The sequence below is a fragment of the Hibiscus syriacus genome, unplaced genomic scaffold (assembly GCF_006381635.1).
Source record: "Hibiscus syriacus cultivar Baekdansim isolate YM2019G1 unplaced genomic scaffold, ASM638163v2 tig00111769_pilon, whole genome shotgun sequence".
NCBI classification, from domain to species: Eukaryota; Viridiplantae; Streptophyta; class Magnoliopsida; order Malvales; family Malvaceae; genus Hibiscus; species Hibiscus syriacus.
Window position 1 is genome coordinate 2707917 of NW_024063172.1, and position 27052 is coordinate 2734968.

Here is a 27052-nt window from a genome sequence, read left to right on the forward strand (position 1 = left end):
CATAATTTTTAAATATCATTTTTAAAAATTGCGCTAAACTGCCCCTAAGCAAACTAGATATGAATTGTTTTTTAATTTTCCTGATTTTCATTTCAAGTGTCATTTTAATTTTGTGATTACAAGTTGACAGCCAGATCCCAGTAAGGGTGCGTTTGGTTCACAGAATGTAAGATTACCAGTGAGAATAAAAGATTATCAGGGAATAGGATTACTGAGAATGTTGTATTTTGTGTTTGGTTGATTTAGTAGGAATGTAAGATTACCGTGTTTGGTTAAAGGAATAAAAGATTATTAGAATGTATATTTGACCAAATTGTCCTTATTATATATTTGTATAATATTATAAATTGTAAAATATTTATATATTTTCTTTAAAAAATTAAATTCATAATATTTATATAATTTTTTTTACAAAATTAAAAATATAAAAAAAGTTTAATGAAAGGGTAAAAAAAAAATTTACCCCCTGAACTTCATATAAAATTTTAATTATAGACTTTTTTTTTGTAAATCTAAAATAATTTAAGGATAAATTTGTAATTTAACCTTCGTATAATTTTTATTATTCAATGACAGAAAAATGATATTTTTGAAAAAAATAAAAAATTTAAGGGCATTTTAGTCCAAAACACCGGTAATGTTACAATATCTAAGGGAATGGAGGTAATGGCATTCTAAGTAATATATCCCAAAAAATCTACTATTGATAATAAAACATTACCGAGAATGAGATTCCCGACTAATCTAATATAAAAATCCCACAATCGTTGAATCAAACACCCTGTGTCTCTCGTTCTTTCCGTTTGTGTCGTCTATTTAAACGGCGGCCTAAGGTTGTTTAGAAAACCAAACTCAAACTCATTGAACTCAGACACCTAAAAAAATACAGCCATTACTTCCAAGTTCCAAGTGAACGCATGCTTCAAACAATTTGGGACATGGGACCCACATTTTTTTCTTTCAAGGTGATGTCTTGATGGTGATTGTGGTGGCACTTTGGTAATAAAGACCCAAATCGAGTAACCCACTTGTCATTTGTGAGCAGCAAAAATGTCACTGAAAGGAAAAAAGAAAAGCGGATACGTTTTTATAGCACAGCCTCTTTCCTCTTTCCTCTTTCCTCTTTCCTCTTTCATTTCCCTCTTCCTCTCTCACACATAAAACCGGCGGTTAGTATCGATAGAAAGCAAAGCAAGGGAAGAGGGAAGAAGGGGATAGCTTTGTATAACGCTTCTCAATTCTCTGTCAAAGTCTCTTCCTTTCCTCTCCTTGCTCCTTTCTTTTGAGAGGAAAATCCACATTTATCTCTCACCATGATTTCCTTGCAAAGAAGTTGTTTTCTGGTAATTTGTTAATCAACCCATTCTTCATGTTTGGCTGTTTTCTAGAAATTTGATTCTAAAGTTTTAGAAGTTATTATATCTCTGTCATGTTTTCCCCCCTTTCTCCAGTCTTTTTCTTGTTTGGAAATCATATCGTTTTACCCCTTTTTTTGTTCTATGTAGTTCAAGGTAATTTTTTTTGTAGTTCTTTTACGTTCCAAAATACAACTTTTAAAAAATCATTTTATTCCTATAAAATTTTCAGATTTACCATATATTATTTAAAGAACGATTTTTTTTTTGAAACAGAACAACACTGGCATATCTGGGTCTTCAAGTCCTTTGTCTTACAAGTTGAAGAAACTGCCGCCAGCTTCAGTTAAAGTGACTGCTTTAGGCCCCAACAAGGACAGAAACAGCAGTGTTTTGGTTGAGAACAGCAACCCATTGAAAGAAATCAAAGATGATGGCAGTTCTTCTGTTGCTGACGTGGACTCCACTTCTACCGTTGCCGGCGAAGACACCGAGGATTCATACGATGACGCCGCCGCCGACGATCAACTTGTCACCCCTTGGTCTTTCTCTGTCGCCAGGTAAATTGTTTTTTGCTTTCCCTTTCACAACAGTTCTTTTCATTTTTCATTTTCCTTTTTTTTTGTCTTATTCTCTGTTATGAGCTTAATATTTCTCAGATCTAGTATCATTGTCTTTGTCGAAGCGTTGGTTTTATTTATTTATTTTGATGCCCTTGTTGTGGATTTTAGTGTTTTATATTGACTGGTAGATCTTGATGTTGTGGCCAACAATGACCAATTCAGGTCTTCGATTTGTTGTTTTGCCGTTGCGTCGATTCAATGGAATTACTATGATGCTAGAACGAGTCATATATTCAATGAACCACTCTAATATCTAAATCCAATATGAATTTGATTTCAAATTCTTTTAAAGTCTAAGCTCTTCTTCGTCGGCTGCAGTGGGTATTCGTTGTTGCGAGATCCTCACCACAACAAAGGACTTGCCTTCAATGAGAAAGAAAGAGATGCTTATTACTTGCGCGGTCTTCTTCCCCCGACTGTTATTTCCCAAGACCTTCAGGTTATCTACCCTGCTTGCACATCATTTTTTACCTTTATTTGATAACCGTGCAATTTTTTAAAGAACTACATTACTGCAATTCACAAGGTCAAGAAAATGATGCATAGTATCCGCCAATATCAAGTTCCTCTGCAGAAGTACATGGCCATGATGGATTTGCAGGTGACTATTTCACTCTATTGTAAAAAATTTTATGCGTTATTGTTATCATAGAACAATAATGATTGGTGCTTTAATCAATTTCCATGAAAGACGTTGACGCATTTGACTTGATTTCCGTTTTGTTCTCGTTTTCAGGAATTAAATGAACGCCTGTTCTACAAACTTCTCATCAACAATGTTGAGGAGTTACTGCCAGTTGTGTACACGCCAACTGTTGGTAAAGCTTGCCAGAAGTATGGGAGCATTTTCAGGCGCCCTCAAGGCCTTTTTATCAGTTTGAAAGAAAAGTACGTTTGTCATATGAGAACTGGTTCCTTGGATTATAGCTGGTATTCTTGAATCTTGTGCTTATTTCGCATATTAATCTGGCACGTATCCTTTGTAGGGGGAAGATTCGTGAAGTTTTGAGAAATTGGCCTCAGAGGAATATTCAAGTCATTGTTGTAACTGACGGGGAAAGGATTTTGGGCCTTGGGGACCTTGGCTGTCAGGTATAAATACTTGGTGGCAATATACCAATAATTGCCTCTCTCTTCTCTCTATGCCTCATGTGTCGTTGACTCGGTAATGTTAATTTGTATCCTCAGGGAATGGGAATACCTATAGGGAAGCTTTCTTTATACACTGCATTAGGAGGAGTTCGTCCTTCTGCTGTAAGTACCCATAATGATGAGTAATTGCCATCCTTGCTTTATTTGTACGTAATGGTGTCAGCTCCATTGACAAGCCTCATAATGAGCTATATCTTACTGTTAACCATGTTGGTGATATATTCTAATGTTTTGGATAATACATTAGCTACTGTTTGCAGTGCTTGCCTGTAACCATTGATGTGGGTACGAATAATGAGAAATTGTTGAATGACGAGTTTTATATAGGGCTTAGGCAAAGGAGAGCTACTGGGCAGGTACGTTATCTCCTAATGCACTTGGTTAGTTTTAGTTTTGGAGGCAATAAAAAATTATACTAACGTGGTTTTATGCTTTTCGATTCTAGGAATATGCGGAACTTATGCACGAATTCATGACTGCAGTCAAGCAGATCTACGGGGAGAAAGTTCTCATTCAGGTAAGTTGACCCAAACAAAGACATCTATGAAATATTGGCTGTATTACATGACTTATGTGTTTGGTTATACATCAAGTTTATTGTTTTCTGAATCTTGAACTATTTTTGCAGTTTGAAGATTTCGCAAACCACAATGCATTTGATTTGCTTGCCAAATATAGCCCAACACATCTGGTTTTCAATGATGATATTCAGGTTAGCATTTAAAATTAGTTTTATTAAATCAATTAAGCGTAAAAATTTCATTTATGATTTTGGTAAATTACCCTTTTTGCAGGGAACGGCATCCGTTGTCCTTGCAGGGCTTGTTGCTGCACTAAAAGTTGTTGGTGGAACCTTGGCTGATCATAGATTCTTATTCCTTGGTGCTGGAGAGGTGAGTTTCTGTTGCAACTTGTTGAAAATAGTTGATTCCGATCTCTATTATTTTTTCTATACGGACTGCCATTTATTGCTGTACCCAACTTTTTATTTGGTGATCTGCAGGCTGGTACCGGCATAGCAGAACTTATAGCTCTTGAAATTTCAAAACAGGTTTTACTTTCAGCACTAATCATCATGGTTTTTATAATATGTTTTATATTAGATGAACATCTTGGAAGTAATACTTGATTATACATGCAGGTGAACATGCCACTCAAAGAGGCTCGCAAGAAGATTTCGCTTGTGGACTCCAAGGTTGTAAACATCTGATCTAACTCTCTCGAAAAAGCAGATAATTCTTCATTACAGTGATTAAACTTGCCTTCATTTTATTCTTTTGGCAGGGTTTGATTGTTAAATCTCGTATCGACACACTTCAGCATTTCAAAAAGCCCTGGGCTCACGATCATGAACCAGTCAAGAATCTTGTCGATGTTGTTAATGTGTGAATCTCTCCCTTTCATCTTCCTTTTCTCGCCCCTCAACTCCCACCAAATAAAAAAGTGAAGGTTCTTAGGCTTTTCCATCTTTTGTCTTATTTTTACAGGGAATCAAACCAACAGTGTTGATCGGAACATCAGGAGTAGGAAGGACATTTAATAAAGAAGTGGTCGAGGCTATGTCTGCCTTGAATGAAGTACCGTATCTCTCGATAAGTTTTCTTTATAAATAAGTGAAACAATCAAGCCATAACTGATCCGTTGTTTATGTGACTGCTTGCAGAAACCTATTATATTCTCTCTTTCTAATCCAACTTCACAATCGGAATGTACCGCAGAAGAAGCTTATACATGGAGTCAGGTAAATCAGTCGTGCAGTTTTCTTGTTGCATTTCTCAACATTCAATCTATTTAGAGTGACTATAAACAATGTAACACTGAATGGTTATTCCCTTTTTTTGATTGCTTTCAGGGTCGAGCCATATTTGCCAGTGGAAGCCCATTTGATCCTGTAGAATACAACGGAAGAGTTTTCGTGCCTGGGCAGGTTGGTACCTAAAGCTGTTTTTCCTCCATATTTGGTTATGTCTTGCATCGATGGCTAATTTGAGTTATATTTCTCTCCTACAGGCAAATAATGCATACATCTTCCCTGGCCTTGGTCTGGGTTTAATAATGTCTGGTGCAATCCGTGTTCATGACGATATGCTGCTGGCAGCCTGTAAGTTCATATTTAAAGTTCAGGAGTTTCGGTTGACAACTCGCACCATAAGATGCTACGGATAAATGAGCAATGGTGTTTATCCTTACATTTTCTTTGTTTCTTTGCGCAGCGGAGGCTTTGGCCGCACAGGTGACACAGGAGAACTTCGACAAGGGACAAATTTACCCACCATTCAGAAATATCAGAAAGATTTCAGCTCATATTGCAGCCGATGTGGCAGCTAAAGCATATGAACTCGGTAAAATTCTTTCCTCTATCGATAATATGATAGGATATGCAACTCCCATCTTTTATAGAATCTTAATTTCGTTACCCCATTGTTTGATGATAGGCTTGGCTACTCGCCAGCCTCGTCCCCACAATCTCGTGAAGTATGCTGAGAACTGCATGTACGACCCTGGCTACCAAAGCTACCGGTAAGGGTATCGAGAACATGCCTCCGCCTTTACTGCCTTATAAAAACGAAAAACATCCGCAGGAGCTCCGAAAACCATTTCGACCTTATTGGCCAAGTGGGTACTGAATTCTCCAATGTATTTGTGTGTTTTTGTTTCGGATTTTAATCCTCGCAGAGATCTTGCTAAGCATACATAGCATAATGCAACCTTGAACAATTCAAGCAATTCAACAGCATGAAAGTAGAAAAAAAAAAACTAAAGAAATTTCATCTGGGTTCATAGTAAAATTTATGTATAGATAACAGAAGATTTAAAATTCATGTGAAAATATATTTGAACAAAAATAAGATTTTTAATAAAATGAAATTATTCATATTTCAATTTTTTTCTCAATAGTGTATTCACATTATTTAGTATACTTAAGCTTTTTTAAAAGTTTTTTTAATATAATTCGTTAGAGATAAGTGAATTTTTAAAAAATTATGATACGTATGAAAGTATAATTATCTGTTCAAATAATTTTAATCCTATCTAAAACATTTAGATAATTTTTGACATTTGAATTTGAAAATAATTATCATGACTTCTTTCACATCCAACTTTATATTATCTCATATGTCATTTATTTAAATTTTAATTAAAGATATATAACGATATACTAAAATATTTGGATAGAAATTCTACCACAATCTGTCCTATATATAATCAAATATACTTAAACAGATAATAGACATATTTAACACATAAATATAATATTCGCATTTATGAAAGCAGGACGTTATTTTCCTCAAGGGTAAATCCGTGATTTCAATTCTATCCAACAATGACGATCCACGGAGACCGGGTAATTCTCCAATGAAATATCCAAAAGTACCCTTTTTCATCTTTTCTCTCCACTTTATAATCCGTCTTCTCTCTTCAATTTCCATGCACTAAAGCTAATTTTTTTTATTTTATAAATCATCAATTTTCATTACCCAATTAACCAGTGTTCTACGAGAACAGAACCTGCTACAAACAGTAGTGTTCTGTTACAGAAACATTCTACTTACAAGAGAATTAAGAACAAGAAATATCCCGGTACTTACAAAGAGAAGAATTAGCATCATCATTTCGATTTATTTTCACTAAAGCTAAACTTTCTTTATCTCTCTATATTCATTTTGTTTTTATTTATTCTATATTATTTGCAGAAACAGATAAATAAAAAACTGTAGATTTTGATTATCTCCTTTTGTTTTGCCTCGGACGAATCATGACTCGGCGGTGCCCGCATTGCGTCAACAACGGCCACAACCCCCGCACGTGTCCCACGGGCGGTGGAGTTAAGCTATTCGGAGTCCGTCTGACGGACAGCTCGATAATAAAAAAGAGTGCTACTATGGGAAACTTGTCGTCTGCGCACTACCATAGCCCATCATCAGCCGCCGCTTCGCCTAATCCGGACTCTTTTTTATTGTATCACGTCCGTCACCCGAACCACGATCCCTGTTGCTACCTCTCTGATGACCTCGCCGCACGCGTCTCAACCAATCATCGCGGAGAGATAAAGAAAGGTGAATAGTCCAAAACGCCCCCCTCGAGGATTTAACTCTAATTATAATTTTTATAGTATATTAATGGTCAATCAACTTGTTTATTTACTTCTGGGATTTGATAGATTTTGTTTCTTTATCTTAGTTTCTGAGTAAATGAAAAAAATGTTTATTTAATCCCTCATGTTAATCAAATGTATGAACTTCCATTGCAAAATGTTCTCTCTCTTTATTAATTCTTTACTTTGTTACTTTCTCAAGTGCCTTATCATTTAGGCAATTTATGTCTAATACATGAATTCTTTCATTTTCAGCAGAAAGTTGTCTAAGAAAATTTGAGTACCAAGTTCTATTATCTTTTAAGATTATAATTATGTAATCACACTTTGTTAATGGTGATAAAAAAAAATGTATAGTGCAATATTTTTTAGTTTAATTTATTTGATTTTTTTGATCCCATGATTTGGTAATGAACGGTTATTAATCCAGCATGCGTTTTAAGCTTAATAAAGCTGAAGAAAGAGATTATTTCATGTTTTTGCTCGGTTTTCTTTGATTTATTGAAAGCGGGTATTTTTTGTTTCCTTCCTGTTTTCTAATTAGCCTGCCTTAACCTAGTTTAGCTCTTTTTCTATCAATAGTTATGTAGAATTTTCTATGTTCTTTTTAAATTTGGTTGTTTCGCAGGTATCCCATGGACCGAGGAGGAGCATCGGCTGTTTCTAGTTGGCCTCCAGACATTAGGGAAAGGGGACTGGCGAGGTATAGCCCGGATGTTTGTTATGTCAAGGACGTCTACTCAGGTAGCAAGTCACGCCCAGAAGTATTTCACCCGTCAAAATAATTTTACACCAAGAAAGAGACATTCAAGCCTTTTTGACATGGTCCGTCTTACAAAACAATCACTTTGATCGTACTATAGAATATAAATGTTCCATTTGAATACAAGATATTGATTTTGTATGATTATAACTTTTTATTCTTTTCTAGGCTGCAAATACGCCCGAAGAGCTTGAAGAACTAGTTGGTATGTCTCAGCTTAGTATTAGAGGAGCCGAGAATGGTCACCGAGAGCCTTCACCACCATCACTGAAACTGCACGGAGAACCATCACGAGAATCTCATTTAATGTAAATGCACCACTAGGAGTCGGTGCTACTCAACCAGTTCTAAACTTAAAAATGCAGGGATGGTGGTTTTGTTATCTTATTTAGGTTGTTTCTTTTAACATTGATGATATTTTCTTTTCAAATAGTATTTAATTCTAGTTTTTTTTTTTGTAATATGAAATTTGTTGTCCTTACAACATAGGCTAGATAAATTTATGATATTTCAACTATGCTTAACTTTGAACTTTTAATTTCTTATCTCATATATAAAAAAAAGAGCAACATGTTTAGTGGGATAAGATATTATATTCCTTAAGCAAGGTCAGATGTTTGAATTTTGACGTTTGTGTATGAGCATGTGCAAAACCTGATCTGGATTAGTCAATAAATAGATTAGATACCGGTGATTAATTCAAAAAAAATATTATTAGACTTCTAATATTTCCAATAGGAGACTAGCTATTTAGAGTATATTTTAATAGGGTAACATAATATTTTTACTGATACACAATACAATTATAATATTATACACTTTCCTCACTATTTTTTTTTATTTTAACTCTAAGCTATACTTCTTTGATTTATTGAAAGTGGAAAAGGATTTTCGCATTACAAGTTAATCGAAAACAGAGGATAATCTGTTGTTAAAAGAAGAAGAAAAATGAAGAATAAAGATATCATACTTACTTGAACAGATTCACATAAAATAAACAAGAAACAACCCAATTCTTGACACCAAGAAAAGGAAACAGCTTCGAAAAAAATGAAGGCAAGAAAAAGTAAGCATTATAATTTGAGTAAAAATTAAGGTAAGCATGACAAAGGGATTTTCTAGTGCGGTGGCAAAGACGAAGAGAAATGATGGGACCAACGACAGAGATTTGAAGCCGAATGTCGGCGATGGGACCAACCACACTGAAAAATCTCTTTGTTACGCTTACATCAACTTTTACTTCAAGTATCTCCTACGCCGGTTGTGGATGTGACAGTGGAAGAGACCAAAATGACTGAGACGGTGGTCGGGATGAAACCATTTTTGTTTAAACCTTTGGGAGAGACGAAGACTTTTTTGTTCGTTTAAGGGTGTGTTTAGTTTAGTTTAGTACGCTATGCTAATTTATAGTATTTCCTCAGCCTTCACATGATAAGGTTTTCTTGGTTTCCTCTGTTCACACCTGTTACAAATACAATCCTTGACTTGTTGACTTGGCATGTTTTATTCAGGTCTTATCTACATAAATCTCTACTAAATAATTTTTTTTTGAATTAATCATTAATATTTGATCTATTTGACCGATTAATCCAGATCAAATTTTACAGAGACCTTATCTACTGTAAAATCAGTTGACCCTTTATTCCCATATGTAATAGGACAAGGGGAGGTAGGATAGTAGGCTGCCCCAACGCTAGGTTGAGAGCAGCTTCCGTAGGAGACCTTCGAATAGTTTAATATTAACAACTTAAAAAATATTATACTTTACTTATGGTATTACAATAAATATTTTAAATGTCAAAATTTATCAGAAATCACTATCATAAAAATTAAGGGTATTATAATAAATATTTTAAATGATAAAAATTTATCATTCTTGTGTCGCATTCCTTATAATTTTTAGTGCGTTTTTCGTGTACCTCTGTGGTCGTGTTATTTATATCTACCATGCCATTTAGTCCAATTAAAACCCCCAATCTGCAAAAATCAGTTAAAATTGAACAAGTATTCATTTCCTACTATGTGTACTTGCCCTTTGTGAACCATACTAGGCCTGCCCTTACTCTTTTTCATAGAAGAAATTTGTATGCTAATACACATACAACACGGCATGTGCCTCATTAAAAAAATTCTCTATCCTTAAATAAAGGAGAAAGAGTGCAACAATACCGCCGTCAAGGATACATCAGACAATTGCAAACGAAAGTTGATTCTCACAAGAGTTCGAAAAACTAAACAGACGACACTTTCACAGCTCGCATAAACCAGGACCATAACTAGGGCATTCCTCTAATGTGCATAAATTAGACTAAAAAAGAAAGAATATACGTACAACTTCTTGTCTGTAAGCACTATATCATGAAGAACTGACAAGTGTCATGTACTATCAAATAATTTATTCCTAATCTCAAAAGAATAAATAAATAAGCGTAATATAAATAAGAAAGGTCGATCCTCAAGGAATTTAAAAATTCTGATATAAAAAGTTCTTGATTCTAATTTGACAAGAAAATAAATAAACTGGGGGGTTTTTTGTTGAGAGATAACCAAGAATAATAAAATGAATATAATAAGAAAGAGAACAAGAGTTTAAAGAAAACAAGATTTAGAAGTAAAAGAAATAAAGCTATGTAAATTTTTAAGAAGAAAGATTAATTAAGTAAAACAGTCCCATGCTTTGCTTCGTCTCAATTCTAATTAATCATCAAAGATGATGTGTAAATGTTGGTTACAGTCTACAAGGTCCAACCCTTATAACTTGCTTTGCTCGCCGGTAAATCAACAATCCAAAATCAGTCCTTATTTGGACTAACTACGACTGTCGTAGCCAACACCAATACAATTTCAGTTTTGGAAAAGCCCGATTTGGATTATGTTGTCTCAATGAGAATCGTTTAAGTCTTTTTAAATCAAAACAACATTCAAATCAACGTCGACTTTTTAAAATAAAAATGTTTTAATTTTATAGGAAATACCTCACGATTGGAATTGAGTCACCGCTTAAGTCTTCTGCTTATAGTAAAATTAGCTAAGCATGATAGAAATCATACTTAACATGTTTTAAAGAAAAGAAAATTTAACTTAAAAGTAAAAAAGCAAAATAGAAAGAAAAGAAGAAAACTTTTATAAAACTAGAGAGCAAAGAACAAAGCTAAATTCGAGATATCTTTCATGCTTACCCCGATGGATATTTATATTTCTAAAAAAACTCTAAAAATGAAGAAGAAATGACAAAAGATAATTCTTGGAAAATATTCAAATTAAAAACTAAAAACAAAAGATAATTCCTAATTCGAATTTAAAATGTAGCCGAGTCATCCGCCCTTCTAGAAACGTTGACTGGACCGTCTTCTAGAAGCTGCTGATTGGACGTCAAGTCGGACGTTGTCATGCATCTAGTCACGCCCACTATTCCATACTTGACTCCAGAAAAATAAAACTGCATAATTTCATTTTTTAGTGTTGTTCATGGAATTCAACGTTCTGCATAGAAAATAAATAAAAACACCCAAATCAACAACATTACTTTATCAACAAGGAGTAATTAAAGATGAAATAATAACTAAACAAATCACTAATCAACAACAATCTTGCCATTTTCTTCAGCAGTAAAGAATATTCCCAAAAGGGCTGAAGATTCCATTCAAGAAAGTGACCTATTATAGACAAAGAGGTTGGCAATACCAATCTTGCTTGGAAAAGGATCTCTGCTTTACATGCTTATAAAAAATAGAGGACAAATTTGTTGTTAAAAGAAAAGCAAAGAAATGAAGAATAAAGATATCACACTTTTACTCCAAGCATCTCTTACGTCGGTTGTGGAGGTGGCGGTGGAAGAGACTGAAATGACAAATACGGTGGTCGGGATGAAGCCATTTTGCTTAAACCCATGGGAGGGAGAGACGCACGAAGGATTTTTGGTTCGTTTAAGAGTGTGTTTACGACTTTATGCTATGCTAATATATAGTATTTCCTCGGCCCTCACGTGATACAAGGTTTTCTTGGTTTCCTCTGTTCACACTTCTCACAAATACAATTCTTGAAGTGTTGACTTAGCATGTTTTATTTATTGTAGTCCCTACTAAATAAACTACTTTTAGATATTAAAAATTTTCTTTGACTTTATTTTAGGTAAAAATTATCATTTTACCTTCATATTTTAAAATATTTAATCTTTTCCTGATTGTTTAACCTGAATTTTATCAAATCTAAGATATCATTCTTCAAATAATTTAATATTATCAAGTTAGATAATATTATATTTTATGTTTGGTATTATAATAAATATTTTAAATGTCAAAATTGATCAGAAATCACTACCATACAAATTAAGGGTATTATAAGAATGTAGTCCTTCTCTATAAGTCTTCTAGTAACAAAAAACTCAAAGATAACTCAAAGAAGACACGGATGATAGATAAGAATATTGGAAACATAACTTACTATCGAAACAATATCCATACTTTTAAAATAAGAATGGATACAAAAGCTTGCAATTTATGTTTCAATTTTTTTTTAATAGTTCTTCGTGTTTTCCACCTACAACATTAATTTAATAATTTCATTACAAAAAAAGTTGTTTGATTATTTAGATTTTTTATAAAATATTATTTAGAATTTAAATTTAACAATTTTAACTAAAAATAATAATACATATGGAATATTTATGTTTTTTTTTAATTTAATAATAATAAATACCGTAACATAAAAACAAGTCATTAAACACTTATAATTACTAAATTAATATTTTAAAATTCACTCAAAAGGTAACCCTAAATTAATATTTTCCATATTAAAATAAGTATAGATACTTATATATATGTATCGATACCTATTGATAACTAAAGTTTACCGATTACAATTTTTTAATAAATATTTATATTTTCCACCTACAACATTATGAGTCTGTCAACATTTTCAATAATACTTTACCGAATTTATTAATTATCTTATTAAATTTCTGATCACGCTATTTGTTAACTTTATATTAATCCGCCTTTAGACATTTCAAAAAAAAATAATAGAGCTTTATATACCTGCCTGTGTTATCATGAATGACTGTCAATGGCAGTAGAGTTAGCTTTCCTCTTTTGGTCTACACTTTCATCTTCTGAATGGAAGATTTAATGGCAACGGCGTGCTGATGTTCACTAGTTTTTTTCTAATAGTTTTTTCTAATAGTTATAGATGAGATAATATAAAATAGTATTCCTTTAGAATTTTTATTATTCTATTGATAATTTATATAAATTCTATTTAAACTCAAATCCTTTAGAAGATGCACGAGGGAGAGCTAAAAGTGAAAAACTCGAACACCCACTGTGGCTGATGTGGTGCCATCATATCAGTAAGTGGATGGGTGTCTCTAGTCATCATTTAATTCGATTCTTCCATTTGTGTTCATTACATTTCAGGTATGCTACGAGGATCATGCATTTTGATAAAATTTCGGCCAAAAGAAAAAGCGAAGGTTTATAGTGGGGAATGCCAAATTGGAAAATACAGATTCTAAAGAAGAGAAGATGCTGTCGCTGCATGAAGAATATGTATGCAAAAAGCAGGCCCTTAAAGTTAACTTCTCTTTGATGATTGCATCAATGCCCACAAGCAATCAACAAAGTTAATTCCTTTGCCAACTAATTCCCTTCATTTTTCATCCATTGCATTGCATTGCATTGCCATGGTAACTCCACGTTCCTTTCTTGTCTTTGAATCTTCCAGCTCTATTTTCTCGGCAAGAGCCATTTCTTGTGATTAAACTTCCCTGGCCCCTCATTCAGGATGGACCCAAGGTGGTAAAAATTTCAAATTTTTACATATTTTATATATTTTATCAATAATTTTTATTGATAATTTATTATTTGTCCCTTAAAACTTATAAAATTATTATGTTCTAAAATTTTATAAATTCATGTCTCCTATTAAATCATACGCCCATCCATATCATCATTGAACAATCAGTGCATGACTAAACAAGTGTGGCCAACGCTAGCTAGGAAAGTTGTCTCATGCACAACTATGGCAAATCTTACCATGACTTTTTTTTTTACATAGTCTTAGATGACTACAATGTAGTATTTGTTTTAAAAAAATATTGACAATACATATACATTCTGCAGACTCAACTGCTCAAATCAAGAACTTTAAAATCTCTAAAGAACAAGCAATATCTTTTCAAGGATAACTCTCAACCTCTTGAAATTAGACACTCAAACTACTAGCATTCTCGGTGCTCGAACTTAGCGACCTTAGTGGTAAAGGAATTGTTGTTATTCCTTGAGATCTCAGATTCGAGCACCAGGAATGTCATGAATGTAAGCGTTCAATGTCAAATGGTTGAGAATAATTTTTTTAATAAGGTTAAATGCATGAATCATAATCCATGACAAGGGGGACAATCATACATTCTTTTTCTTGTAACACTATGGAACTCCCCCGATCTCAATTTGTTGTTGTTATATAAATGGGTTTAGACAAGGCATATTTAGAAAGCTACTTGACAAGCGTCGTTTTACTCGTCAAAATAAAATAAATCTCTTCAAAAATAAAATAAATAAGTGACAAGTAGAACAGTGGAAGAGGGTTGATTCACAAGGAAATATTAGAATATCTGATGCGATTTATGTTGATTTCGTCCAGAAATCTATAACAAAACAAAATAAAGAAAATGATGGTGTGGTAAACGAATTTAAGATGAAGTAAACTAAGTAAAATCAAATAAATAATTGAATAAAGTAATGAATCAGCAGAAAACAGTAAATAATTTGGGAAAAATTACGATGAGAGAAACGACCTCGAGCTAGCTTTGTTTCGATTCCTTCGATCATAGAAATGTATTTTTATAAAACAGTAATGAAATAATTTTGAAGTAATTACTAAAAATATATTTTAAAAAATTAACGATTTGCTCATGAACTTATCGAGTCGAGTTAGACTTTATTCGGCTCAGTTCGTTAAAGTCTCAAGTCAAGTTCGAGTCGAACCAACTCAATTCGAGCGTTTATCGAACTTTAACTTATTCGAGTTCGAACTATTTACAAATTGTTGAATTCATTAAGCACCCCTAGCTGCAGGTTGAGATTCTCATGAACATAAGTGAAGGGAAAATAAATAAAATTGATGCCAAAAGTACTCCACCACCACATTTATCACAGCATTTTTAACAAAGGAGTAGATGTGACTACACATTCAATATGGGGTAAGTTGGTGTAAAATAAAAGGCAGAATCTCTTTCCCTGCATTTATTTCTTCTTTTCATAACATGGTATGCAATTGTTTGTTGCTCAATTCTGCAGGCACACAGAAAGACGTGACAAGTCCCATTGCATGGGGATACTGTATTTCTAAAGTTTTTATTTCGATCATTTTCATAAATTAAATTATCTTAGGTATTAAAAGATAAATTATTATTATCTTTTAAAATTTAAATTCTTCGAACTCGATGTATATAAATATATATGAACATTCATTATCAAATAATTAAAAATCTTTAAAATATATATTATCTTATATTCATTTTATATTAATAATAAATTATTATATCAAATTAAATAAATACAAGTCCCATCAAAATGAGTTGACATTAATTATATATGTGTTATCTTCAATCATCTAAACAATCATATACATAATATTAACTATATGTAACTTTAAATCATTTCTTTCACGTCTCCTTTTTAAAGTAAATTCACTCAAATCATCTAAACTAAATTATTATTAGTTGTCTTGATACAAGAAACTAATTAACAACTTTTGTTAGCTTGCTAATTCTAAAAAACAATTTATAATATATGATTTAAAAATAAAATAAACATAATATAAATAAAAAATTATTTACTAACTCTTGAAACTTTAATAACTATTTTCTAACTCTTGAAACTTTAATAATAAAAAAATTATAAAAATAAGAAACCCCACAAACAAACCAGATATATTCCTTGTAGAAACAGACACCGAATATGAGCCCCAATCATAACGAAAATCCATCACTGCATAGTTAGTAGAATCTCCCAATTTCGAGCTCTTTTTGCTATGATTTCTTCACTATATAAACCCCTTCTTTCCCCTTTTGATTGCACTATCACTCAAGCCTTCAAACATCTTTTTTTTTTCCCTTTGCTTATTCTTTGGCAATTGTGATTTGCTTCTCTGGAGCATTCTTTCTAATAATGGAGAGGAACCCTTTGCGTAGGCAGCTTCAGATGATGAGGAAATCCTTTTTTGACCAGGTTTGTAAAGCGTTTCCTCAACATGTTCATGATTGTTTCATGTTAAACTAAACAGAAGAATGTGACGATCGCAGGGATATCTTGATGATCAATTCGTGCAGTTGGAAGAACTCCAAGACGAAGCGAACCCAAATTTCGTAGAAGAAGTTGTCACCTTATACTACCGAGATTCATCCAGATTAATCCTCAGCATAGAGCAGGCACTGTAAGTTCAAGTTTCCACTACTTATAATCTAATAATTACAACAAAATGATAATCTTATGATTTCTTGTTGATGATCTGCTCTTCATCAGGGAGAGGAAGCCTTTTGATTTTAACAAGCTGGATGCCTATATGCACCAGTTCAAAGGAAGCAGTTCAAGGTAACATATATCAGAACAGACAGTGATCTTTGTATATAACATCATCTAGTATATTCTATGTGTATTGCAACTAATTACATATATTTGGTTTCATTTTTTCCCTTTTGATTGGTTTGCAGCATTGGAGCCAAAAAGGTGAAAGCTGAGAGCACACTGTTTAGGGAATACTGCAAATCTGGAAATAAAGAAGGGTAAACCCCTAATTATTTAACTATATGAAAGCCTGTATAATCTAATGTTACAAGCAAAACCCAAAGTGTTGGAGATATTCAAAAAAATGGGTTGATTTGCTATTAGCAGATGCATGAGGTGTTTCCAACAACTGAAGAAAGAATATGCAACATTGAGAAAGAAGCTTGAAGCTTATTTTCAGCTGGCAAGACAAGCTGGGCCAATGGAGACTGCATGTCGCCCCAAATAACAAAGATATTATGATCCATGCACAAATAAGTACTGTACTATTACTATTATTATGATGTATGTATGTATATTTTCGGTTGGTGAATTTATTATCTGTTTGTATGCCAAAAATTCACCCCTTTAGCATTATAGACTTAGAGCTTGCATGTAAGCTATGTTTTAGGTCGAGTTTCATAAATGGAATGCTTTTTGTCTCTGTTTTGAAAACCGGACCGGCCGGTTCAACCGGAAACCGTTGCTTAGTCTGGTTCAATCTAAACCGGTTAAACCGTTATTAGTGAACCGGCCAGAACCGCTGAACCGTTCGAACCGGACCGGCTGAAAACCGGGAAAACCGGGATTTTTGTTTTTTTAAAAAAAAAATTAAACCAAACAACGTCGTTTGTTAAACGAGCTAAGTCGAACTCGAGTATTGCTGAGCTCGACTCGAACTTGAAAACTTTAAAAGTAAGCTCAACTCAACTCAAACTCACAAGCTAAAAATTATCAAGTTCAACTCAAACTCGAAATATAATATTGAAACTTGAACTCAAAAAGGCTTGAACTCAAAAAAAAATTAGAAGCTCGATTGAAGCCTAAAATTCGAGCTTGATTGAAGTGAAAGAATAGTTCACTCAATGCTCACCAAAAGGCTCCATGATTTTGAATGCCAAATTACCTCTATTATTTATAGAAGTTAGTTGTGATGCGCTTCTATGTTTCTTAGCAATGCAATATTGTTTTGTTCTCATATTTTTACTCTTTAGACTTTTGGGATGCTCTTCTATGTTTCTTAGCCATGTGAGATTGATTTAAAAAAAATTAAACCAAACAAATATCATTTTGTTATGATTTTTTAGCCCCAAATTTATTTTTTAATTATAGTTATATAATTATATTTATTATTTAATATGTTTTACCTTAAATATTATGTTGTAGTTAATTTGAATCATTTTGTTTCACTTGATTTTATGGTTTTTAACTTATATATGTTATGACTTGCTTTGAATATGACTTGTGATATAAAAAATTATTTTTTATTAAATATTTTTGGTATTTTTATTTAATTTTTTAAATAATTATGACGTCGTCCGGTTCTTCCGACCGATCGGACTTGTTCGACCAGTTGAACCAGTGAACCGATAATATGACCGATTCGCTAACCGGTCCGATTCTGAAAACCATGCTTTTTGTCTCTCCCTTGGAATGTTTTATGTTGAGAGCTTGCCAAAAATTCACCCTAAACCCATTTTAACATATATTATCTTTTCAAATTTATCTACACGTGTTATATAAAGGTCAATGATCTCATACATAATTATGACGCCGACTAAACCCATGCAGAATCAAAACGAGGAACACAGTCCCATACAGAATCAGGATGGGAAACATAATCCTATGCAAAATAAAAAAGAAGAATATAATCAAACGCAGAATGAGAACCTGAAACATAATGTTGAGCATTATGCTTTTTGTCTTTACTTATAGCTTTATTTGGGTTGGTAAATGTCATACGGCTGATTACGTGCCTCGAGCTTGTTGGTTTCGGGGTCTAAATCTCGTGTTTGGGAGATCGCTAGTTTGGTTTTTTTAGGTAGTTGTTGATAGCTATAGTTTAGCTCCTACTCTCTCGTTTATTGTCATTTTCTGTTTTGCTTGGTTCGGCTTCTTGTGGTTAATTTGTTGGATTGTGGTTTCTTTTGTATTTCTTGATTATATGTATTCTTTTTAGGTCTAGAAGTTTTTTAACTACGCATATAATCCAACGGCCTTTTCTTTAATAAAATTTTATCTTGCAATAAAAATAAAAGAAAAAAGAACAGGGAACATTGTCCCATACAGAATCAAAACGGAAATTATGCCCTCCGTAGATGATCTCATGCAGAAACAGAATGCATTAATGTACAAATTCAAAATGATGTAGCAATAATAAAATATCAGTAATAATCCAAGCGTACATATAATATAATACAGCGTAATAACAAACAATATTAAAGGTACCAAACAGGTTAAAGAGAAACAATTATAATAGCTAATCGATATTATCTTCCCACGATTAGTGGTACTAAGTCCTGCAGAACGGGAACCTAAAAACAATAACACTCTACGAATACGAAAACCATATATATGCACAAAAATAGCCTATAAAGTCACTAAATAATACTTACGTGCATCTTGAGACGAGCGAGTAGAATCGAACTAAGCATAACGAAATTGATCAGAGTCTACTGGATAGCAGTTGAGAAGCACGATAGAAACTTCATAAAATAATACCAAAAAGTGAATCCAAAACCCCACATTTTACTTAACATAATTAAGACTTTAAATGATAAATAATGTTAAATAGGGTTTTTGAGTTAGGATTTGATAAAACGAATTCTGGACATCGAAAAACATAAAGATATGGGTCTTCGAAAAAATGTCAAAGTCAATAGTCAACGATCAAAGTCAATTGCCAGGTCAATGGGTCGAGTCGAGTCAACGAGTCGGGTCACACCAGGTCAATGGATACAGGTCAACCAGTCCAGTCGGTTCAAAGCTTAAGCCGCTTGGAATAGTCCCACACGTGCATGGCTACGCGTGGGACCCCTCCTGTGGTCGATTTTGAATAAAAATTTTCATAATATTATTTTAAAGCACGGGAACAACTAACCGAAGTCGGTTTGCGGCATAACTTGACGGAAACACGACTTTTACAAAACCCGAAAAATTGTTTTACTTCACCCCACTAACAGTGACATCAATGGAAACGATGTCACCACTGTTCGAACGGAAATGCTAAGATGAATTGAATGGTGCCGATGGTGACATCAGCAGAGACCATATCGACGACGAATCGATCAAAACCCGAATATAGAGAGTGAGAGACATAAGAGACGGTTGTAAGTTTTAAAATTGGAGTCGGGGCGAATTCTGAAAACTAAAACTAAAATGGGTTTTAAAAATTATTTCAACCGTGGTCTAAACACAACAGAAGTCCCTACACTTTTAGGCACTCATACAATGACACTAAAGTTTTAAAAGTTCAAAATTTAACCCCTAAATTTTTGGGGTGTGACATCAATGTTCTCAGTCGAACTGTTTTGAGATTAATTTTTGACCGTTGAGATTTTAATCACTTTTGAAAGATGAATTTTCTCAGTCGATATTCTTGGGACTACATTTTTAGACATAAGATTACATTTGCAAAAGAATGAGAATTAGGAAGTATAGGTTGAACTTGATGTGCCGGATGAGTTTTCAAAATCAAAATATTTGGGACTTTGTTTTCTTTGTTTGTTTGTTTGTTTCTTTAGAAAATTGAAAAGAATAAAAAAATTGACTTGAGATCACGTCACGTGCTTATTAGAACTTGAAAATTAAGGTAAACTATTTATTTGATCACGTACATTGAAAAGAATTATACACTCTTCAACCTGGCATTAATAGTTAGATTTGGAAGTAAAGATAAAGCATAATCCTACCAATATACTTGACTAAAGGCAAAACTAGTTGCTAATACAACAATGCCAAAAACTTTAGCTGCATTTAAATGTGTAAATTTTGAGTTCCGACTCGCATTAAACAATTTAAATATGTAGATTCTGACACAATATTCAACTAGTGTATGCAGTAGAGTTGATCAAACAAGCAAAGTAGCACTGGCAAAAGCTTGGAGTTGAGACAATTGTAGTAGGAAGAGGGGAGGCCATATATACAAATCAAAAGCAATACAGTTTCAGGCGACTGAACAAGAAGAGCCTCATGTGGGGTAAAAATCAAAGCATTCCGAGTAATTTACCAGAAAAATCTCTGCAAATACCAACGGCTATAAATCGAACTTTTTGCAGACATGGAGAGCAGTGTCATCTCAAACCATCTGATATTGAACTTTCTTCATCACATGAAACCTCATCCAGCATGTCAAGAAAACCCTTTTTAGCTGTTCTTTGAACTGCTGAGGTGTTGTAACGAAGACTATAAGTCGACACTGCCTCAAACTTTGACCATAACTCTTTCTTTAGAGTACTCTCACCCGGATGTTTCCCTCTCCGCATTGTGCTGTGAGGTTCTTTCCACATTGGAGTACCTTCTACAGCAGCCAAGCTAATGCCAGCATTTACTGCAGAACAAAAAATTATACTCAAACATTAAACATCAATGAATTCATCTACTGCTGCATATGCATAACGATAGATACCTTGGTTAATTGTCATGGTTTCTTGACAAGCATTTCCTTTCAAGAAAACCACATCTGCTTGTCGATTTAAAGCACCAGTGGTAGTCAAGTGGTGACCAGTACCAACGTTGTCCAGGGGTTCCTCATCTGGTGGCTCCAACAAAATGCAACTTTTAGGAGGTGAGAATAACCATGTTGGTGAAGACTCCAGCTCTTTTTTCCTGATTTCGGGTACATATGTTTGCTGTATTCCTCGTAGTTCTGGATACTTCAAAGACAGATCCTCAGGGGATTCTTCACTTCCAGATGATTCAGAAAAACCACTCTTGTTAATCCCAACAGGATATGGGGTAGACTTGCGAACTAAAAAACAGCCTCTGTTCCAGGACTTGAGAATAGGTTCGAGCAGCACACAAGATTTAGGTGGTGACATTTTTAAGCATGGTGTCGTGACAAACACGGAAAGGTCTCTTTTTGAAAACACTGGTGAAGAAACGATCCTGCACTCCAATGTATTATCTGTTTCAACCACAACTGAACCAGAAGGCTTAACTGGAGTTGCCTTCATTTCAACACCATCAAGCAAGTCAGCATTTTCATCCCCGGGAATGTTGAGAAAAGATGCAAGCTCAATATTAGATTTGGAAGCGATCCCTTCGATTACTGACTTAAACGATTCACACCTCTTGGAAGACATTGCTTTCGATGGAGGAAGAGGTGTGAGAAGAAACAGTTGTCTACCTCTCTCAACGTTACAGTCAGCAACACGCCAAGACACAAGGGGAGAGGGGGAGATTAACGAGTCCAACGTTGTTTCTTCTGGACTTCCAACATCAAAGCATTCATTTTCATTTGCATCAACAAAAGGCACAATTTCAGCTTCCAAATTTTTTCCAGGCTGATGATTTTCGTGCTCCCCAGTAGAAGGATTCGAAAGTGCCTTCTGAAATCTGGGGACCCACGGCTGCAAACGTAGGAAACAACAATCTATGTTAAATCTATAACAAATACATTCAAATTCAAGTAACACATTTTAAAAAATTAGCTCAAGAGGATTAACCTTTAAAGACGAAAGCATATCGGAAATGACATCATGAAGGTTTCAATTTTTTTCTCCCCTTTTCCGTTGCCTTAAGCTTGAAAGCTTGCACAACAAGTTCATCAATCTGCCAAGTTCACAAACAAATTTGCAGGGAAAAAAACAATTTAGGCATAATTACCGGCCACACTTTTCAAGCATATCCAAATAATGCAGAAATCAGCAATGTCCTCGAGCATAGATCCATTTTATCACATTTCGAGGAATATGTATAGATATTGTACTAAAAGAAAATTGAAAATCCGGACTAACAAAAGACTAACGCAATCCGGTATAGAGAAAAGATGAAATGAAAATCAATTACGCTACCTGGCGAAGGAGAGAAGAAAGATTGGAGTGAAGAAAGAGGAGGCAATCGAGGGAGTTGTGGTTTCGATTATTACTGTCTTTTGGAATAATCTTGTTCTTCGGAATCTCTGATTTGGATAAAGTCTTTGTACTTCCTTTGTTCGTTAAATCTCTCAGAGGTTTCCTTACTGATTTCGTCTTCGATTCCGTTCTCAGCATCCTTGAGCTTTTTTTTCCTCCTTGTTCTTTTTCTTCTGGAATTTTCTTCTTTCTTTGTCTCTTCGATCTTCCGTTTGATTTTTGAATTTCCCTCTGGCTCTCAGATAGGCGGGTTACTGACTATTGACCAACCTATATATTTTCTTGTTTTATTTTATTTATAACGGTAAACTACAGTTGTAGTCTCTAAAAGTTTAGAGTGATTACATTTGGGTCACTAAATTTTTAAAGCTTGTATTACGATAAATAAACTTTTAATTCACTTTTATTAGGACAATTGTTGCTAATATTAGCTGAAGTGGAATGGTCACATGTCACTATTCTTAATAAAATAATATTTTTAAATAAAATGATAACAGTATTATTGTCTTATTAGAGAAAGTAAAGAACATATATGTATAATTTTAATGAGAATTAAACCTTTTAACTTTAGAAAGAGTGCAATGTCAGGAATTTAAATTTTAATGTTTGCAAATAAAGCAAGGTCACCTCTCATAACGGAGTTCTTATAAAATCTGATTTAGATTAGTTGATCAATAGATCAGATATCATTAATTAAATCAGAAAAAAAATGAAACGTTTAATTACTAATTTAAATTATAAATTTTATTATATTAATAAAAATATTATTTAAATTAAATTGGGATTAAAATAGATATATGAAAGAGAAACCCATTTACTAGTATTATCCATCTCTTTAGTATGGGCTTACAACTAATATTCGGAACCCCAAAGTCCAGACCTTACAACCTGAATAGAGCCTTAATTTATGGGCTCTGTCCTTTAGAAAAACTCATTTCGGATTAGAGCCGATAACCGCTGAGTGAGGCATATGATTTAACTTTTCAACGGAACTTCACAAGTTAAAAAGAGAGTTTACATATCTTTTAGATAGAATTATTAATTTTTGAAAAGTTATAGAACTAAAATAAAAATATTAATATAATTACATATACATCCTTTAATTTCACTTTTTAGATTGATATAACGTGGCTCTCTTTCTTTCTTTCTTTCTTTTTCTGAATACAGAAAGATAGAAATTATCTAAGCTAGTTTACTGTGCTCCTTGTTCGGTCATTCACAAGCAAACTTCCTATTTCCGCAGGTGATTCACAAATATTAGAATTATATTTTTATTTTGTTATTTTTAATTTCTAATAATTTTATCACATGGTTTTTGATACCTTTATAACACACGCTTTTGATTTTTATTATTTTTTCGGCCGATTTTATTTAGTTTACTTTTTCATTGTTGATTCGAAATCTTCTCGATTCATCAAGATGTCGTTTATTTGTTATCCTACTGATCTTTTCAACTTTGTACTCTCAAATTGAATTTGAATATATTATTTGTCCGTAGATAGTTTTCTCACTACACTTAACTCTAATTTACTATTGTTATTGGTTTTCAGTATTTTAATCTTATGTCGTGGTTTGTTTTACCGATGTAATCATATTTTTTTATTATCTAGCATTTGTTCGAGTTTTTTAAATGAGTTTTTAACATTTTTCTTATTTAATTCTCATATGATCTTAAATGATTAGGCTTATTGCCAATGATTATAGAAAATTATTCTAATTATATATTTAATTTACATTTATAATATAATTTTTTATTGTAATTTTAAATAATTTTCCTTTTTAATAAAACTAAATGATTCTATGAGAATAAAACTTTTTATATTGATTTATTACAAAAATCGATTTAGTTTCAAAAGCCAAACTCAAATTTTCTTTTCTAAATATTTGAAACCAAATTAAACCATTTGATTTTTTTATTTTTTATTTTTGGTTTTATCCGAACAATAATTCGTAGCTTTAAGTACAATTGATAAGGATGAGATTTCCGTGTACTATGTTTATTAAAGTGTTTTTTTAATAATTTAAAGTAATTATGTGACAATATATGTTTAAAATATTTTTTATATATATTCGTGATGTAACTGTTTGAATTTAAAATCTCTAATTCTCTATAAAGAACAACACTCTTTTAGTCACTATAAACACTTGATGCCAACTATTTATTAAAATTATAATTTGATTAACACTATTGATATTATAATATTTATAAATATATACTTTCAAATATGTTTAAATATATAGTTGTGAATATGTTTAAATAATTAAATGTGTATTATTTTTTATGGTCAAGGGTCACAGATGCACATGTAGTAGACCAAATTTATCAATTTCATCTCTATTGTATTTCGCATCAATTTTACCCTCAAAGTTGTTTAATTATATATAAATTAAAATAAATTATATTATATATAATTCGGGTCACGGGTACCCGGTTCATAATTTTTTTATTTGTCTTTAAATTATATTATTCTAAAAAAGTTATATTAAAAAAATCTAAAATTTAAAAGTCTATAATATATATAATCCACACATAAAGTTTAAAAATTCAAATTACATCATTGAAATAAAATTTATTAAAATTTCAAATAAAGAAATATAATTAAATTTCAAATGTTTTGAATTTAAAATAAAATGAACATGGTATTTTTATTATAAATACCGGATATTTTTTAACTGGGTCAGCGGGTCGATGGGTCAGCTCAATCGGGTCTGGTATTTTTGAACAACCTTACTGGTATGACATTTGGGATCATTCAATTGGAGGATTAAATTTATTTTAATTTATTAAAAGTATGATTAAATTGAGAGAATATATAATAACAGGGACCGAATGTGTGATTATATCAAAAATATTTAATTGCTATTAACATCAATTAACTCAGTGTGATCACACCTTAATTAAATAAAAACAAAATTGATCATACTTTATGTTTTATTTTTAAACCAGTGACAAAAAATGGACAAAACACAAATATAAGTTATCATCCATGTAGTCAACCCAAAAAAACATTATATAACAAGATATAAATATAGCAATATTTATTATTTCAATATCGTTTTGTTCTAGTGAACAATTAATTTAACTTTCAAATTGGCTTAAGTGGCCATAACCAAATCTTAATTAAACATATGTCATCATCAAGTTCAAAGTAAGTAGACTCTCCAAACCCTAATTGTAAAGGATTCTTCACTAAGGGGTTATCGTAATCTATTAAAAAGATCAATCCATTGGAAAACAATAACTTCCGTGGTTTAATATTTTAAATGTATTTGATAATAAAAAATTAGAATTATCTGATATAACTTTTTAATATGAAAAACGATAAGGTGATAAGGACTTACTTATCACTTAGTAAATAATTTTTAAGCACTCTTTATTTTAATTATATTATCTCTTTGAAATTTATATTTATCAAATAATATAATCATATATGATATTTTATTTTAAATAAATAACAAACAAATTTATAATGTAAATTCAACACTTAAGTTTTCAGTAATTATTTTTTTATCAAACAACATATTATATAATACAATTAGTACGAGAATAAAATAGGGCTCCTTCTGCAATTAATAATCTATTATACCTTTAATAAAAACAACAATAATTAAAATCTAATTTTGTTAATGATTGCCTTCAATATATTTTTATGATTATTATATAAAAAGATACCTTATAATTTATCACAACAATTATAAATTATGAAATTCATCTAACGACTTCATTGGTTAAAAAAATATTGTTCTCTCTAAATTTTAGATTCAAACAGTTGTATCTGCAAGTAAAGACCGAGTTACATTGAGGCCCAAAGATATCCCTACCCATGTTAAAAACTTTATATATTTAATAATTTTTTATCTTATGGCATTTCAATTTATGTAAAAAAAATAAGTATTTAAATTAAAAAATATATACAATAATTTATTAAATATTTAATCAAATTGGGATCAAATTAAGAATGATGACCTTGTATTCTTAAATTTCTTGGTCTAATAATAATTTAGATCATTGTAAGTTTAGATATTAGACAACTTAGGCATTGTCTTATGAATTGTGAGTTTAAATATCTAATGAGTCATTATATTTTTCTTGAAAAGTTCAATATATCGGCCCCTACTAATATTCAATCGTGCCTATGTCTTTGTCTACCGGATATGCGTACATCTATTAATGATTAAAAAATATGACTAAATATTATTTTTTATTGTAATTTTATTAAATTATTATTAAAAAAAATTATAAAACATTGCATTTAATGTGAATTATTTTATAACATTACAACAGTTTTAAAAACATCTTAATGATGGCCATTAGCATGACCAAATGGCAAAAAAACAATGCTATCAAGTTATGATGGTTGTTATCAACACTTTGCTTTTTTAGCTAGCAACTTCATGCTTCTAATAATCACAAGCATGATCATGCTTTTATTTTATCTTTTAGTA

The 27052-nt window shown here is 32.2% G+C and overlaps 4 protein-coding genes across 4 annotated transcripts; 3 read left to right on the forward strand and 1 right to left on the reverse strand.

Annotated features, from left to right (window-relative positions):
• Positions 1 to 1125: 1125 nt before the first annotated feature.
• Positions 1126 to 5847, forward strand: LOC120170009 (NADP-dependent malic enzyme-like). Its single transcript, XM_039178075.1, has 20 exons — positions 1126 to 1343; positions 1632 to 1915; positions 2297 to 2417; positions 2505 to 2579; positions 2715 to 2866; positions 2965 to 3070; positions 3167 to 3232; positions 3391 to 3486; positions 3576 to 3647; positions 3759 to 3842; positions 3925 to 4023; positions 4134 to 4181; positions 4272 to 4325; positions 4415 to 4513; positions 4618 to 4707; positions 4794 to 4871; positions 4983 to 5057; positions 5141 to 5231; positions 5344 to 5472; positions 5566 to 5847. Exons 1-20 carry the CDS (start codon positions 1314 to 1316, stop codon positions 5652 to 5654), a joined length of 1938 nt encoding a protein of 645 aa, XP_039034006.1. The 5' UTR covers positions 1126 to 1313; the 3' UTR covers positions 5655 to 5847.
• A 551-nt stretch (positions 5848 to 6398) lies between these two features.
• LOC120169673 (transcription factor MYBS3-like) lies at positions 6399 to 8444 on the forward strand. Its single transcript, XM_039177785.1, has 3 exons — positions 6399 to 7188; positions 7855 to 8051; positions 8158 to 8444. Exons 1-3 carry the CDS (start codon positions 6888 to 6890, stop codon positions 8299 to 8301), a joined length of 642 nt encoding a protein of 213 aa, XP_039033716.1. The 5' UTR covers positions 6399 to 6887; the 3' UTR covers positions 8302 to 8444.
• Positions 8445 to 16095: 7651 nt separating this feature from the next.
• On the forward strand, positions 16096 to 17022 carry LOC120169605 (histidine-containing phosphotransfer protein 4-like). The gene is made up of 5 exons (XM_039177721.1): positions 16096 to 16217; positions 16292 to 16422; positions 16512 to 16580; positions 16700 to 16771; positions 16881 to 17022. Exons 1-5 carry the CDS (start codon positions 16158 to 16160, stop codon positions 16999 to 17001), a joined length of 453 nt encoding a protein of 150 aa, XP_039033652.1. The 5' UTR covers positions 16096 to 16157; the 3' UTR covers positions 17002 to 17022.
• Positions 17023 to 20771: 3749 nt separating this feature from the next.
• LOC120169881 lies at positions 20772 to 22744 on the reverse strand. The gene is made up of 4 exons (XM_039177958.1): positions 22547 to 22744; positions 22269 to 22304; positions 21160 to 22102; positions 20772 to 21081 (listed from the first exon to the last, which is right to left on the reverse strand). Exons 1-4 carry the CDS (start codon positions 22742 to 22744, stop codon positions 20825 to 20827), a joined length of 1434 nt encoding a protein of 477 aa, XP_039033889.1. The 3' UTR covers positions 20772 to 20824.
• Positions 22745 to 27052: the final 4308 nt, after the last annotated feature.

Excerpts from the sequence above, each read along its gene's own strand:
- LOC120169673 (XM_039177785.1), top strand. The coding sequence starts at position 6,888 with ATGACTCGGCGGTGCCCGCATTGCGTCAACAACGGCCACAACCCCCGC. Across the intron at positions 7,189-7,854 it reads TCGCGGAGAGATAAAGAAAG|GTATCCCATGGACCGAGGAG; the intron begins GTGAATAGTCCA and ends GTTGTTTCGCAG. Across the intron at positions 8,052-8,157 it reads ATTCAAGCCTTTTTGACATG|GCTGCAAATACGCCCGAAGA; the intron begins GTCCGTCTTACA and ends ATTCTTTTCTAG.
- LOC120169605 (XM_039177721.1), top strand. The coding sequence starts at position 16,158 with ATGGAGAGGAACCCTTTGCGTAGGCAGCTTCAGATGATGAGGAAATCC. Across the intron at positions 16,423-16,511 it reads CTCAGCATAGAGCAGGCACT|GGAGAGGAAGCCTTTTGATT; the intron begins GTAAGTTCAAGT and ends GCTCTTCATCAG. Across the intron at positions 16,772-16,880 it reads AAATCTGGAAATAAAGAAGG|ATGCATGAGGTGTTTCCAAC; the intron begins GTAAACCCCTAA and ends TGCTATTAGCAG.
- LOC120170009 (XM_039178075.1), top strand. The coding sequence starts at position 1,314 with ATGATTTCCTTGCAAAGAAGTTGTTTTCTG. Across the intron at positions 2,580-2,714 it reads TGGCCATGATGGATTTGCAG|GAATTAAATGAACGCCTGTT; the intron begins GTGACTATTTCA and ends TCTCGTTTTCAG. Across the intron at positions 5,058-5,140 it reads GAGTTTTCGTGCCTGGGCAG|GCAAATAATGCATACATCTT; the intron begins GTTGGTACCTAA and ends TCTCTCCTACAG.
- LOC120169881 (XM_039177958.1), bottom strand. The coding sequence starts at position 22,744 with ATGCTGAGAACGGAATCGAAGACGAAATCAGTAAGGAAACCTCTGAGA. Across the intron at positions 22,305-22,546 it reads TTTCTTCTCTCCTTCGCCAG|ATTGATGAACTTGTTGTGCA; the intron begins GTAGCGTAATTG and ends TGAACTTGGCAG. Across the intron at positions 22,103-22,268 it reads TGCAAGCTTTCAAGCTTAAG|CCGTGGGTCCCCAGATTTCA; the intron begins GCAACGGAAAAG and ends CTACGTTTGCAG.